The 16,075-nt window shown below is 46.1% G+C and overlaps 1 protein-coding gene across 1 annotated transcript; it reads left to right on the top strand.

Annotated features, from left to right (window-relative positions):
- The first annotated feature begins 2,165 nt into the window (after positions 1-2,165).
- On the top strand, positions 2,166-3,803 carry LOC109749649 (uncharacterized). Its single transcript, XM_020308600.3, has one exon. The coding sequence runs from the start codon at positions 2,486-2,488 to the stop codon at positions 3,395-3,397; it is 912 nt and encodes a 303-aa protein (XP_020164189.1). The 5' UTR covers positions 2,166-2,485; the 3' UTR covers positions 3,398-3,803.
- The last annotated feature ends 12,272 nt before the right edge of the window (positions 3,804-16,075 follow it).

Genomic DNA, 16,075 nt, shown 5'->3' with positions numbered 1-16,075 from the left:
CTTCTGCACGTAAGCGTGGAGGTTGAGGTTGCCTTGAAGGTGTACCGGACCACCCATCAAGGCACGCCGCTCCGAAGCCATTCGATGTTGGGCCCTCCACTCCGGGTCTATCCATTTGGATATGATTTGCTGGTAGCAAGGAACATTGTTGTTGCACCACGAGGGAACCGCCTGAAGTATGCCAAATACATCCAACTTAGGAATGAAAGTAAGTTGTTTTGATCCATGCAATCATAAGTAAAAGGAAACTACCTTCATGTACATGGAACGGGTGAGATGCACTCTCCCGGCTAGAGACTTTTTGAGAACATTTTGCGTTCTTGCGCGAAATACTTCACCACAACATCAACGCGCGCCTCATAGGGCATGTCTTGGACAATCTTCTTGGCAATCGCCTCCACAACCTCATTAGCTTCATCCTTCATACCCTCGGCGCAAGTAAAGAAGTCCTGCCAAAGTGCATAAGAGGATAAAACAGTTATTAGTGCAATGATTTTAAAGATTGGCAAAGAAATAACTATGAAAATTGACAAAGAATTTTACCCAAAAATCATTGACCACCCGCTCGGCGGCACTACCATACACCGTGCCCCACTTGTCTTTGGTATCCGGAGCTCGTTTCCAATGCTCCCAAGACCAAGCTGGCTCCTCCTCACCGTCTCCAGGTAATAATGCCTGCAAAGACATCCAATGATGCTGCTTGGCTGGCGTGGCACTTTTATGTCTTCTCCATCAACCACCAAGGCCCTGCACAATGAAAAGGCAAGTAAGTTAGTATCTGCAAAAATCTTAAAAGTAAAGACACAAGTAAGAGTCCACACAAACACTTACCTCAGACCGGCTGGTTTGACAACGAGGCCCTTATGTGGATATGGTCGCGAAGGGAGCGTGGACACCCCACGCAACCAGATTTTGCTCTCCTTAGGAACCGGCCATTCCATCTTCTCTGCCGATGTCTCGACCTCATACTCTCCCCCCTGTAACTCCTCCTCCACAACCGGCTCCTCCTCCCTCTCCTCCTCCGACTCCTCCCTCTCCTCCGACTCCTCCCTCTCATCCTCCTCCACAACTAGCTCCTCCTCCCTCTCCTCCTCCGCTTCCTCCTCCGACTCCTCCTCGGAATGGACGGAGGGGATAGGGCTAGCAACATGGGATACAGTGGTACGACCACGTCGTCTACCTCGGGTACCATCCACCGTGGCTCGCTGTGTAGGTTTGGCCCTGCCTGCCTGTGTGGAAGTTGCCGCACCGGTGCCCTTCTTTATGACCCTCCTCACCTTGCCTAACCTTTCAATCACATTGCCAATGCTTGCAACTTTGTTCCTTTTGTTGTAAGGCACCTGCTATGAGAAAGAGTAGTTCAATTAGTTCATGTTTAAAACTTCATATGTAAAACTAAAGCAGTTTAGAAATGGATGTTTAAAAGTTCATATGCAGAAGTAGAGCAATTCATAAGTCCATGTTTAAAAGTTCATATGCTATCATAAAAAAATCATATGCATAAGTTCAAAATCATAGGGCGAGAACTTGGCAAGAAGCACAAGTTCATAGTGCATAGAGTTGTCTTACAACTAGAAGTACATAAAGTAGGTAGACTCGATAAAGTTTACATTCAGGAGTACAAGTTCATAGTACATAGACTTGGTTTTCATCCAAAAGTACATCATCACTATCGCACGCGTCTCATTGATACAAGGTCATAGTACATCATCACTATTGCCGGGTGTTTTTTTTCCCTTGGCTCGGCTTAGAGGAGTATAAGCCGGGTGCCCGAAAAATAGCACTCGGCTTATAGGCTAACACACGGGAAAACCGAATTTTCCTGTAGTGCTTATTGTACAAAAAATAATTCCAGAGGGGTTTCCGCAAAAAACTAGGGCACACACCCTTGCCTCCGACATCCAGTCACCGACATCGGTCCCATGCCATGTTGGTATGCCTCGTCAGCGTCGCGGACGTATACAAATGTCATTGTAACCGTATATGCACGTCCATGTCAAGTTATGAAACCAGTATGATGTATTTTGCAAGTTCAGGCACTAAACTGCACATCCGTGGCAAGTTCAAGCACGTCTTTCCTCACCAAAGCGGTGGCTCGGTCGCTTTCGCACGCTCCATCTCCTTCCCCCTCGGCCCCTTGAGGCCTTGCTCTGCAAAATCTCAATCAAAAACCTGGTTTAGTTCTCGCGATTGATCTGCAATCACAAAAAGAAGGAATAAAAACCAAGAAGGATCCTGGCATTACAGTGCAACAGTGCCACTTGTTTTGTCTGACACAACGGTACAGCTGAAAACATCACTCACACGTGCACGCCCGCGTGTCACTGTCAGACAACAGCTCAACTGATACATCAATTGAGGGAGCTTCGCTGGGATCACCGTCTCCATCTTTATAAGCCAGCAACGCCACACAGACGCAAACACACACGCACGCACCCATCATCAAGCGTAGCTATCTAGCTCTCAAGTGACCAGCTCGGCGGCAATGGCGCGCGCCTTCGTGCGCTCCATCTCCTTCCCGCTGAGCCCGTCGAGGTCGTCGTCCTCCTCCAAGCCGCGCGCGCCGTCGTCATCGTACCATGCGCGGTCCGTAAGCCTACCGTGCCGGTCGCACCCGATCCTGGCGCACCTCCACACCCACATCCGCGCCGTGCGCGCCTGGGCGCAGCAGGGACCAGCGGCGTTGGCCGCCTCCGTGGCCGTGGGGCTGGCGCACGTGGACGCGCTCCACTCCTCGCTCGGCGACCTGCTGGACCTGCCCGAAGCACAGGCCGCGCTCTCCGGCGCCGGCGGCACCGTGGACCGCCTCCTCGACTCCTTCCTCCGCCTCGCCGACGCGCACGGCTGCTTCCAAGAGACCGTAGTGGCGCTCAAGCAGGACGTCGCCGAGGCGCTGGCGGCCGTCCGCCGTCGCGTCGGGGCGCGCCTTGCCTCCGCCGTGCGGTCCCAGTGCAGGGCCGGCCAAGAGCTCGCCCGCCTCGCCGCCACGGCCAGGGAGTCCGCCGTCCGGCCCACGCGCCTGAGCATCCTCGGCGGCGGCCAAGGCAGCGCGGCGGAGGTGGAGGTGACGGGGCTGCTGATGGAGTCGGCCGCGGCGACGGCGTCGGCGTCCGCCGCGCTGTTCGGTGCCGTCGCGGCCATGTCCGGGTCCGTGGAGGCGGAGTCCTGCTCGTGCAAGGGCACGGCGGCGCTGGTGTGCCTGGTGAAGAAGAACAAGAAGAAGTCGTCGGCGCCGGGGTGTGGGGAGGAGGGGGTGGCGGTGGCGGCCGTGGCGGAGAGGCTGGAGGAGCTGGAGGAGTGCATCGAGGAGCTAGAGGCCGGCAGCGAGAAGGTGTTCCGTAGCCTCGTGCAAACCCGGGTCGCGCTGCTCAACATCCACACGCTCCACATCTTCTAGCTTTACTACTATCACTATCATCCATGATCCATCCATCTTAATTGTAGTACTAATGAAATTAGTGCTAGCAATCCAGTGTAACTGTAAATAAGTTAAGTAGATGATGAATAGAAGAAGGAATTTGTGCAACTCCTGCATACGTCTGATTGTAACTCAATGTTAGTAGTACTACTAATCTTGGATCTGCACATCAGTTAATGTTTGGAGTTCAGTACACTTCATGTTGTTAAAAACAGAAGTGGAGAGTGGTAAGATACGTAGTGCAGAGTTAGAAGATGTACAACTGGACGCAGCTTCAGTGACTAGCTGCACCTACCTTTGAGTACGTAACAGGTGGGCCCAACACGTTGCTGGCCCATATGTCATACACCCAAAAACAAGCTCGGTCCTGTACAACTCATGTTTATTCTGAATCTAGAGTTTAATTAAGAAAGTGTTTTTCACTGCACTAGACATATGATCCTTCAAGAATATTAGATGGACCGTGAATTCGGAGACTTTGAATGCAAAGGCCAATCGGTGATTTACAGCTGAAGCCCATATACGGAGTGGTCACCGTCCTCTGAATGAAAAATACGCCTCTTCTCAAAATATAAGGTGTGTTTGATTTTGCATTTTCTTTGATGCATGATTTTGATAATCTATCTCTATCTCTACCTAATAATAATAAAGCGGCTATCGTTTCTGGTCGTTTGTCATCAAAATTGCCCTCCAAGTTGTCAAAAATTACCCACCAATGCCGCCCGTAAGTGGCAAAAACAATTTTAATTAAGAGGCCGCCAATTCTTGGTTCATCTAGAGCTATGCCCTCACATTTCCACAAGACAACCTCCACCTGATTCGCTAGACCGTCACTTCCCTATTCGGGAGACCATGGTTTCATCTTGGCTTCTCCCCCTTTTGTCTGCCTTTTCTCCTTGAATTTTAATTGGCGTAAGATAGAGTTGCCCAGCATAGCTATTTTTTTTCGCGGATTCAAGTACTTTTTAAAATATTCATATCTTTTAAACACTAACTTCAAATTTAGCATATTATATATGAAAATCGCTCAGACACGGGCCTCTCGACCGCTGCGGCATCTTGAAGCCGCCGGAAACGCGCCTGCTGGTGGGATGACTGGTGACTCAAGGGGGGCTTCTAGTGGAGCTCGTCACCTTCGTCGGCTCGGCCACCTTTGTGTGAGCCGTCGGCAGGTTTCAGGTAGCTAACGCCGAAGGAGATGGCGCATCCGGACTTAATGCCGAACTACCCATTATGGCTGCAAATCCTAGACCAAGTCCACACCGCTCAAATCCAACAATTCGACAAGCCCAACCCGCCGCCGCATAGAAACATCAACGAATGATGTGCGTTTTGGGATGGCCTTAGGTTCAAGGAAGTGATTGCCGCGTGCCGCGCGCAGGTTGACAAAGAAGAGTAGTTTCATATTTGGGAGCAGGGCTCAAATTTCATGTTATTAGAATTATGATTAGTATGAATTTTGAGTTGTTTGGATGCACTTGGAATGAATTATGATATGTTTGAATTTCGTTTAAATATGTGTACAAATCAGAAAATTAAAATTAATTTCATGTTGTTTTCATGCTATTTGAATAAAATTATGAATGGTTTTCATAATGGATGCATGGTGATATGGTTTCATAGCACATCTAAAGACCCAACCGCACAACCCATCTGGTTTGTGAAGTGAGTATCACTTCTTTTAGATATTTTCTAAAAAGTTATTTTTTTTTCCTTTTTCTAGTGCCTAAGACCTTTTTTGTTAAGGAAGTGCCAGAAATAAGATGTTAAATTGTGCCCTCCCAATTTTCACATAAATTAGGTCATGGGACTCTAACTGCCAAATTTTCATGAATTTCATAGTACTTTTGTTATATTTCCCTGATTTATTGAATTTCTAGGGATTTACATCAAATAATTCAGATTTGAACTACAAGTGTGCTCTAGTTTGGTCCTATAAATTCTCAAATATGAAACTACAAAGAAAAGTCAAATTTCCAACCACTTAGTATAGATAGCCATCCTTGCAATTTTGACAGCAATCTTCGAAAATTATAGTAAATGGGAAAAGGCTCAAAAATTGAAATCCTATTGCATGGGGCCGTTTTATAAATAATAGCCTGTGCCAAAAATGATAACCTGGGAAAACCGTTGGCTAAAAAAAATCACAAAATGGCCTTTATCAGATGACCATGCCCATGGGTATCTTAAGGGCATAGTACATAATAAGATGACCATTTTTCGCACTGACAAGGGTGTTACTATTGTGATTAACAATTCCAAAAAAGGTTTGAAAGTTTGTTTTCTAAATAAATGTTTTTCTATTTTTCTAGTGCCCAAGATGACGTTTTTTGCGAAGCAAGTGCCAGAAAAATAAGATGGTAAATTATGCCCTCACAATTTTTACCTACAGTAGACCACATGGGATTCCAACTGCCAAAATTTCATGAATTTAAGAGTGTTTTTGCTATATTTCACTGATATATTTAATTTTTAGAGATTTACATCAAGTAATTTAAATTTGAACTATAAGTGTGATCTAGTTTGGTCCTATAAATTCTGAAAAACACTTTTAGGCTTCCCATCCAATTAATATGATTAGTCATTCATGCAATTTTGACATTAATCTGAAAGAAATTATAGAAAATGAAAGAAGGCTCAAAATTGAAATCGTTTTGCATTGGGCCTTGTTATGTGCACTAGCTTGTGTGAAAAAAAATGATAAATTGGCAATATCATAAACTAGAAAATTATAAATAGTTTATCTCATATGAAGATCAATGACTTTTGACCATGCCCATGGGTATCTTCGTGCCATAGTACATGATAATGTGACATTTTTGGCACTGACAAAGTGTATAACCATTGTGATTAATAATTCAAAAAAAAGGTTTGGTTCAAAAAGTTATTTTCCATTTTTTAGTGCCCAAGATGACTTTTTTATGAAGCAAGTGTCAGAAATAAGATGGTAAATTGTGTCCTCTCATCAATTTTCACCTAAAGTAGACCATATGGGATCCCAACTGCCAATTTTTCATGAATTTTAGAGTATTTTTGCTATATTTCATTGATTTAATGGAATTCTAGAGATTTAAATCACGTAATTCAAATTTGGACTACAATATTGCTCTAGTTTGTTCCTATAAATTCTGAAAAATACTTTTAGGCTTGCACATTAGGACTTTCAGTACATGAGGTAGCATTCACATATCGGATTCACAACATTGCAACAATCGACGGTAAACATAAGAAATTTCCGTACATGATGTAGTATCCACATGTCGGAGACACAACACTGCAACAATCGAGGTAAACAAAAGGGATTTTAGTACATGAGGTAGCATCCACATATCGGATCCAGGAAATTATAGAAATCGATGGTAAACAAAAGGAACTTCAATACACGACAACTATAATTACTGAACATGCTTCATATGGGGAGCGATTCGGCAGTTCAAGCAACAACACTTTGCTCATCCTGACAAGAGAATGTATACTGCTCCACAACTATGAGCAGCTGCTTGCAGCCTGGCTTCGTTTTGTACGTGAGGGTCGATAAAACGTCGTCGGCTTCCATCACACACTTTGCGATGAATGGCCACCTATCCTCTACATCTTCATTCTTCGCGTCTGTGCGGCTGGAGAAGGATTTGACAGCCAATCCTCGTCTTCATCCTCATCCTCCTCCACCGTCCGATTGTCGTCGGGCGCAGGCTTTTTCACGGTCCTCAAAACTCCTCCACATTATTAGGCATAGTTATGTCTAGAGATATACCAAGGGAAGACTGCACGTAGATCACCCTTGGGATACCAACAAGCTCTAGTTTGACCTCTGGATCCGGCGGGCGTAGTAACCGGATGAATACAAGCGAGTTCACTGCTGAGGATCCGGCGACTCCATTGCCTCGCGCATCGCCAGACAAAACCCCCGATACAAGTCACCTCCTTGACTCGATCTGGAATTATCCGCCGGATCTCATCCATCCTCACATCTATCAACAACCGCAAGGCATGCTACGCCCGAGCTTTGGTGCTTGGAAACTAGGAGCAGATCTCCTTGCACTTCTCCAGTAAGGCAGCATCACCTGGGTAGAACATCTCCAACGGCATCGTCATCACCGAAGGCGGTTGCTGGATTTGGGGGTGGGCTGCTTGGGCTGCGGGGGGATGTGAAATGAGAGAGAGAGAGAGATGTTTTGTCCCTTTTCTTGTAGAGACAAATGACCCAGCTGTCTAATGGTCGGTCCCACCTGTCAGCATTTCAAGGGTCCCGCGCATCACTACAGGGCGAAGTAGCGGTCAATGGCTTTGACCCGACGGCAAGCCACCGTTTGAGCTTTTCTGAGGCGGAGGTGATTAGAGGAGGGGAATAGTGAGCAATGTTAGATGTGTGGAGCAAAACGAAACACAACTAAGAAAGAAGGGGTAAAAAAATAGAAATCCCTTTATAAATTGTATCATCGTATTTGTCTGGAAAACAATTTCATTTCTTATATCTTTACACTAATTTTTATAGAAATGCAATAAATAAAATTCACAGTTATTTACGTGATGAAGACTAAAATAAATAAAGCATACCTTATATTTTGGAAAGGGGGATTGGTACCTATCAACAACAGATTCTGTAATTGAAAAATTGGTTAGAAAAAATAATTGAAAATCGTTTCAGAAATCGAAGGACAATACAGCAGAGGACAACACAGGATGCATGGGGAGATGGTCAAGACATCGACATAGTATTATCCTTAAATGGGCCTCTTAATAAAAACTTAAGAACAACACTGGCCCCTCAAAACATTTCCCACATTTGGTTCCTCGAAGCCATGTCCAATTGCGTTTCACAATTTAGTTTCGCCAAACGGTTTAGCATCTTTACTTTTACCACATCGGATGTGCAGTGCTGCCAACGCGGATTTAAGTCGTGCCAAGTCGTTTGGTGCAACTATGTGTTTTAGTCGTGTCAAATGGTGTAGCGCGGCGGAGAGGACATGGGAGGGAGGGATGAATTTGGATGGACTTTCAGCGTCCTGCCGGTTCCGACGAGAGTACAAGATCAAGATGACGGTAGACGCCATACCAAGGGAGAGAAAGAAAAACAATTGTGTCAAGCACCCCCAGCATGTCCACCTCGAATCTCCGTGGCCACGCAGAGTGATTCGACCGTCTAACAAGATGACAAAACACACCAGTCAGGGAGCACGCCATATGGGGTCAGCGATTGCCACATGTACATACAATTACAGTTAGAGGTACAGGCATGTATAAGACGTCAAAAAGAGAGGACAAGTGTCTCCCTCTCCCTCGCACGGCCACTCTACCTGCGCGCCGTGATCGGATCGTGTCGGGCGGGCTCCGGCCGCCCACGCGACGCGCCCGCCCGGCCAGCCGTGTCCGGGAGCGACGACACCGGCCGCTCGCTGCATATGCTACCGCTGTCGATCGATCGAGATCCACGGATGGATGACGTGCTGACGACCAAAGCGCAAAGGAACCAACTAGCGTGCAGGTGCATGTCATCGGAGAGGTAACGTAAAGTGGTTTGGGCGTTTGGGTGTGGTTGTCGTTGCCGACGCCGGCGCCGGCGGGCCGATCACAGTAGGCGGCGGTAAGTCATGGCATGCATGTCTTCGTGACACGCAGACGGTGGCCCGTCGGACGGATCGAGCTGAAGCTAGTATCTAGGAGCAAACATAGTACTCCTTAGGTTTAGGGTTTAGGAGCATATTCCCGTACCAGTACCATATGTATACACTAGTAGAAAACAGGGTTTTGGTTCGAGCCTAACTAGCCCATTAGTCCCGGTTCAGTCACGAACCGGGACCAACAGGGGCATACGTCCCGGTTCGTGAGCCCAGGGGGCCGGCCGGGGCCTCGTGGGCATTGGTCCCGATTCGTCTGCACCCATTTGTCCCGGTTTCTGGCACGAACCGGGACTAATAGGCCTCGCTCCTGGCCCACATATATTTGTTCCGGTTCGTGGCTAGAACCAAGACAGAAGGGGGGCTTTAGTCCCGGTTCCAGCCACGAACCGGGACAAATGAGTTGCCTATATATACCCCATCGCCGCAGCAGAGCACTCCACAGTGCTCTGTTTTTTTGGCCGGTGAGGGCAGGGCATTTGGGTGCTCTAGCTCACCTCCTATGCACATGAGGTGTTCGATTAAATGCCCGAGCCACACTAGTTAAGCTTTCTGCTCTCGAAACTCGACCTCCAAACTTCATTTTCCCCGAGATTTGCATAGGTTTAGCGGTCCGTCACGTCCTGTCCCCGTCTTCACCGTCGTCGATCGCCCGCGCCGATCTCGTCGCCGGCACCACCGTGGTGAGCCTCTTGTTCTTATCTTCTTTCTGAAAGAAAAGAATTCTTACTTTAGATAGATACTTCTCTAATTTTCTTACTTTTATTATTGCTTGTCAATGAGAACTATGTATGTAATTTGGTTTTAATGTGATGATGAACTTCTATTAATTTGGTCACTTATCTATCCATGATATTCTGTAATGGTTTTTGACACACTTAATTATATATAATGCACGCAGATGAACCGGAAATGGATGTACGGTGACAGACACACCTCTGAGTACGTTAAGGGCGTGCATAATTTTCTCAAAGTGGCTGAGGCAAACAAGCAGAATGGTTTTATGTGTTGTCCATGACCAATATGTGGGAATACGAAGTCTTACTCTGACCAGAAAATCCTTCACATCAATCTGCTTTATATGGGTTTCATGCCACACTATAATGTTTGGACCAGGCACGGAGAAATAGGGGTTATGATGGAAGACAGCGAAGAAGAAGAGGACGATGACAACTATGTGGCCCCGGAATACGGTGATGCTGCAACGGGGGAAGCTGCTGAAGATCAAGAGGAACCAGACGATATTGTGCCCGATGATGATCTCCGCCGGGTCATTGTTTATGCAAGGCGACAGTGCGGAAGTCAAAAGGAGAAGCTGAAGTTCGATCGCATGTTACAGGATCACAAAAAAGGGTTGTACCCCAATTGCGAAGATGGCAACACAAAGCTTGGTACCGTACTGGAATTGCTGCAGTGGAAGGCAGAGAATACTGTGCCTGAGAGAGGATTTGAGAAGCTACTGAAAATATTGAAGAAGAAGCTTTCAAAGGATAACGAATTGTCCGACAGTACGTACGCAGCAAAGAAGGTCGTATGCCCTCTAGGATTGGAGGTGCAGAAGATACATACATGCCCTAATGACTGCATCCTCTACCGCGGTGCGTATGAGGATTTGAACGCATGCCCGGTATGCGGTGCATTGCGGTATAAGATCAGACGAGATGACCCTGGTGATGTTGACGGCGAGCCCCCCAGGAAGAGGGTTCCTGCGAAGGTGATGTGGTATGCTCCTATAATACCATGGTTGAAATGTCTGTTCAGAAACAAACAACATGCCAAGTTGATGCGATGGCACAGAGAGGACCGTAAGAAAGACGGGAAGTTGAGGGCACCCGCTGACGGGTCGCAGTGGAGAAAAATTGAGAGAAAGTACTGGGCTGAGTTTGCAGCTGACCCAAGGAACGTATGGTTTGGTTTAAGCGCGGATGGCATTAATCCTTTCGGGGAGCAGAGCAGCAATCACAGCACCTGGCCCGTGACTCTATGTATGTATAACCTTCCTCCTTGGATGTGCATGAAGCGGAAGTTCATTATGATGCCAGTTCTCATCCAAGGCCCTAAGCAACCCAGCAACGACATTGATGTGTACCTAAGGCCATTAGTTGAAGAACTTTTACAGCTGTGGAATGGAAACGGTGTACGTACGTGGGATGAGCACAAGCAGGAGGAATTTAACCTGCACGCGTTGCTGTTTGTAACCATCAACGATTGGCCCGCTCTCAGTAACCTTTCAGGACAGACAAACAAGGGATACCACGCATGCACGCACTGTTTAGATGACAGTGAAAGTATATACCTGGACAAATGCAGGAAGAATGTGTACCTGGGCCATCGTCGATTTCTTCCGACCAACCATCAATGTCGAAAGAAAGGCAAGCATTTCAAAGGCGAGGCAGATCAGCGGAAGAAGCCCGCCATGCGTACCGGGGATCACGTACTTGCTATGGTCAATGATTTACACGTAATCTTTGGAAAGGGTCCCGGCGGACTATCTCTTCCGAATGATGCTGAGGGACGCGCACCCATGTGGAAGAAGAAATCTATATATTGGGACCTACCCTACTGGAAAGACGTAGAGGTCCGCTCTTCAATCGACGTGGTGCACGTGACGAAGAACCTTTGTGTGAACCTGCTAGGCTTTTTGGGCGTGTATGGGAAGACAAAAGATACACCGGAGGCATGGGAGGACCTGCAACGTTTGCACGAAAAAGACGGCATGCCTCCAAAGCAGTATGAAGGTCCTGCCAGCTACGCTCTTACCAGAGAAGAAAAGGAAATCTTCTTTGAATGCCTGCTCAGTATGAAGGTCCCGACTGGCTTCTCGTCGAATATAAAGGGAATCATAAATCTGCCAGAGAAAAAGTTTAAGAACCTACAGTCTCATGACTGCCACGTGATTATGACGCAACTGCTTCCGGTTGCATTGAGGGGGCCTCTACCGGAAAACGTCCGGTTAGCCATTGTGAAGCTATGTGCATTCCTCAATGCAATCTCTCAGAAGGTGATCGATCCAGAAATCATACCAAGGCTAAGGAGTGATATGGCGCAATGTCTTGTCAGTTTCGAGCTGGTGTTCCCACCATCCTTCTTCAATATCATGACGCACGCCCTAGTTCATCTAGTCGACGAGATTGTCATTCTGGGCCCCGTATTTCTACACAATATGTACCCCTTTGAGAGGTTCATGGGAGTCCTAAAGAAATATGTCCGTAACCGCGCTAGGCCAGAAGGAAGCATCTCCATGTGCCATCAAACAGAGGATGTCATTGGATTTTGTGTTGACTTCATTCCTGTCCTTAATAAGATTGGTCTCCCTAAATCGCGGTATGAGGGGAGACTGACTGGAAAAGGCACGCTTGGAGGGGACTCAATAATATGCAGGGACGGGCATTCTTGGTCTGAAGCACACTACACAGTTCTACAGAAAAAAGAACTCTACCTTGGTGACCCCGTATGTCGATGAACACAAGAACAGTCTGCGCTCCAAACACCCGGAGTAGTGTCACGACTGGATTACATGTGAACACATCAGGACTTTCGGCAGTTGGTTGGAAACACGTCTCAGAGGTGACACCACTGTTTGTGATGAGATGTACTCGTTGTCCAGGGGACCATCTTCGACTGTATTGACTTACAAAGGATACAAGATAAATGGGAATACATTTTACACGATCGCCCAAGATGAAATGAGCACTAACCAAAACAGCGGTGTCCGCTTTGATGCAGTAACCAATCGGGGAAAGGACACATATTATGGTTACATAGTGAACATATGGGAACTTGACTACGGACATGATTTTAAGGTCCCTTTGTTTAAGTGCAAATGGGTCAATCTGTCAGGAGGCGGGGTACAGGTAGACCCACAGTACCGAATGACAACAGTGGATCTGAACAATCTTGGGTACACAGACGAACCGTTCGTCCTAGCCAATGGTGTGGCGCAGGTTTTCTATGTGAAGGACATGTCTACGAAACCGAGAAAAAGAAAAGATAAGGAAGCGAACACATCATACGATGAGGAAAAGCGCCACATAGTTCTTTCAGACATCGCGGGAGTGGAGGGCAAGACAGACATGTCCGAAGATTATGAAAAGTTTCATGAAATTCCTCCCTTCAAAGTCAAGGCTGACCCAAGCACCCTCTTAAATGATGAAGATTATCCATGGTTACGGCGCAATAACCAAATGACAGAAGCGAAGAAAAAGTGAAGACTTTCTCTCCACGACTATTATGATGATGCCTTTGATCTAGAATACCCATGTAACAGACGCGTTTCCGTATGAAACCCTGATACTTTTTAGCACATGCTATTTGGGTGAAATGATGATACCTTGCCAACTTTCGACCTTTTCAGAGTTCATCTATAGTGCTTTTCAATTTCAGGGTCATTTAGCTCAAAAAAATCAGTAAATGCATGAAAAATAACAAATGATGTCAGAAAGGGTTGAAAATTGATGATGTGGCTGTGAATGGTGCATTTTGAACACACAAAGAGTCTGGAGTTCATTTTGTACACGAAGTGCATCCAGTTTTTGCTGTAACCCTCTCAACTTTTATGAAACTCTAATAGCAAAAATAATAAACTGACATTTATGCAACTAAAATTATCAAAGTATTTTCTGTTCAAAACATTAAAAGCAAAAAAGAATTTTCATAAAGAACTTTTTTTGTTAGAAACTTTAATAGCAAAAAGAATTATCATAAAGATTTCTTTTGTTAGAAACTAAAATAACAAAAACTATTTTTGAATATAATGGTAAACACAGTAATATTAACTAGCAGGAAAAGGAATCACTCCAAAATCTACTTTTATAGTAAAGTTAATCACAAACTAGTGATTCACACAAATTTCAAATAATTAAAATTTAATCTATTCAAATTGGAAAATTAATGGCACTAACAGAAAGGTTATAATTTTTATTACCTAAACCAAAAAGAATAACTAAAAAACTAGTAAGTATTTTGTTGTAAGTAGAAACAAAATAAAATAAATAAAACAAAAAAGAAAGCAAAAAAACTAGATTTTTTTTTTAAAAAGTGCCACCTACTGGGCCACCACGGCCTGCATATGACTAGAAACCCGCTACTGGGGCCAGGATGCAGGCCCGCAGTAGGCCCAATAGGCCCACAGACATAGAGAGTGGATTTAGGCCCGTAAGCGTGCAGTAGAGAGGAGCTCGAAGTGGTCGGCTCGGCCGGGCTTATATCCACTCCGAGCCCCTCTCGGCTAGCGAGGTGGGACTAAACATCGCACCGCACCGCGCCAGTTCCAGCACACGACATTTGGTACCGGTTGGTGGCACCAACCGGGACTAATGGGTGGCATTGGTACCGGTTCTTAGCACCAACCGGGACCAATGCTACCCATTAGTCCCGGTTGGTACCACCAACCGGGACCAAAGGCCAGAGGCCTTTGGTCCCGGTTGGTGGTACCAACCGGGACCAAAAGGTGCATTGGTCCCAGTCCGTGACAAGAACCGGGACTAAAGCTTCATGTATATAAGGCACACATGTGAAAATTTTGGTTTTCATCTTGCAGTTCGCCCCCGATGACGCGCGCGGCCGGAGACCTCCTCGACGCCGCCAGGCTGCCGGACGCCGTCGCCATCGCCCCCGCCCCGGAGCCCAAGCCGACGCCGTCCGCCGCCCACGCTATCGCCGTCCGCCGCTACATGGTTGCGTTGGAGGGCAGGTTCTCCAATACCTGGGAGGTTCTTCAGGGATCTCACTGGAGCTATGATCTGTGATGGTTCCTTCTCTTTGGGTGTCCACCGCACGCGCCGATACCCGTCGAGCGCTACGATTCTAGCTGTATTAGCGATGATGTATGTATGATACTATTCGAGGTGTATTAGTGATAATATTCGACGATGTATGGACGCAAGAGATGATGTAGTTTTGCTTATAATTGAATGCATGCTAATTTGAATACTACTTTATTTTATGATTTGGTTATGCTATTGAATGCTCAAATTGGAAAACTACTCCTACTTTGAATGCTAAAATTGGAGAGAACTATGCAAGGAGTATGCATTTGATTAGTTGATAGCTTATAGGGTTTTTGTTTTTGCAGAAATCTAGGAGCCCCCTCCATCATCCCCGCCGTCGTCCCCATCACCGACCCCCCTCTGACCTCGAGGTGAGACCAGCCAAATCTCCATGTCAATATGAATCCTATAAGATATTTTGAAATGTTTTTGCTCATATTTTCAACCATTGAAATGTAATGGCCATCAAGTTTGAATGCTCATATGATGTAGATAAAAACATGTATATTTCCGTTCCGGCAAATTTCAGGCGCTCGATATGTTCTTTTTAGAAAGATAATTAAACGATATTTCGGGTTGACTTTAAGTCTATCGAGTCTCCACCATATATGAGAGGACGAAGAATCCCGACTGTTGTCGTGGGGGTAGTGAAAGTGCAACTATCCCTGGGTGGTTTTGGTAATTCCTAACAACATATAGCTCATTGAGCTAATGCTATTCCAAGACAAATATTTCAGGAAAGCTCAATGTTTGGCATGGCATGGATTAGAAAGTGGACCCTTCAAAATGCTAAAGACAAAGGATTGGCTCAAGCTCAAAGCACAAGACTCTACATTTTCTATTTTAGTGATCCAAGATCACATTGAGTCTATAGGAAAAGCCAATACTATTAAGAAGGGATGAGGTGTTGCTTAATGAGATCTTGCTCAAAATGCTTAGTGATATGCTCCAAAACCCTCCACTACTTTCTCATATCCACATATGTCCTAAACCAAAAAGTCCAACTCGGCCCCACCGAAGTTTCACATCCGGAGCCACCGAGTTCAGTTGACATAGCCACTGCCAGAAACCCTAATCAATTCGGTCTCACCGATAGGGATCTCGGTCTCACCGAGATGGGGTTGCAAACTCTCTTTGTCCCTTCGTAACGTTTCGGTCAAACCGAGATGAGCGATCGGTCCCACCGAGATTGCAATGCAAACTCCCTGTTTCCTTTTCGTAACATTCGGTCTAACCGAGATGAGCGAATCGGTCCCACCGAGTTGACATGT

The sequence above is a fragment of the Aegilops tauschii genome, chromosome 7 (genome assembly GCF_002575655.3).
Source record: "Aegilops tauschii subsp. strangulata cultivar AL8/78 chromosome 7, Aet v6.0, whole genome shotgun sequence".
Lineage (NCBI taxonomy): Eukaryota > Viridiplantae > Streptophyta > Magnoliopsida > Poales > Poaceae > Aegilops > Aegilops tauschii.
This window is presented reverse-complemented; position numbering and strand designations above follow the sequence as displayed.

Bases quoted from the DNA above. Each gene is read 5' to 3' on its own strand.
- LOC109749649 (XM_020308600.3), top strand. From the start codon at position 2,486: ATGGCGCGCGCCTTCGTGCGCTCCATCTCCTTCCCGCTGAGCCCGTCG.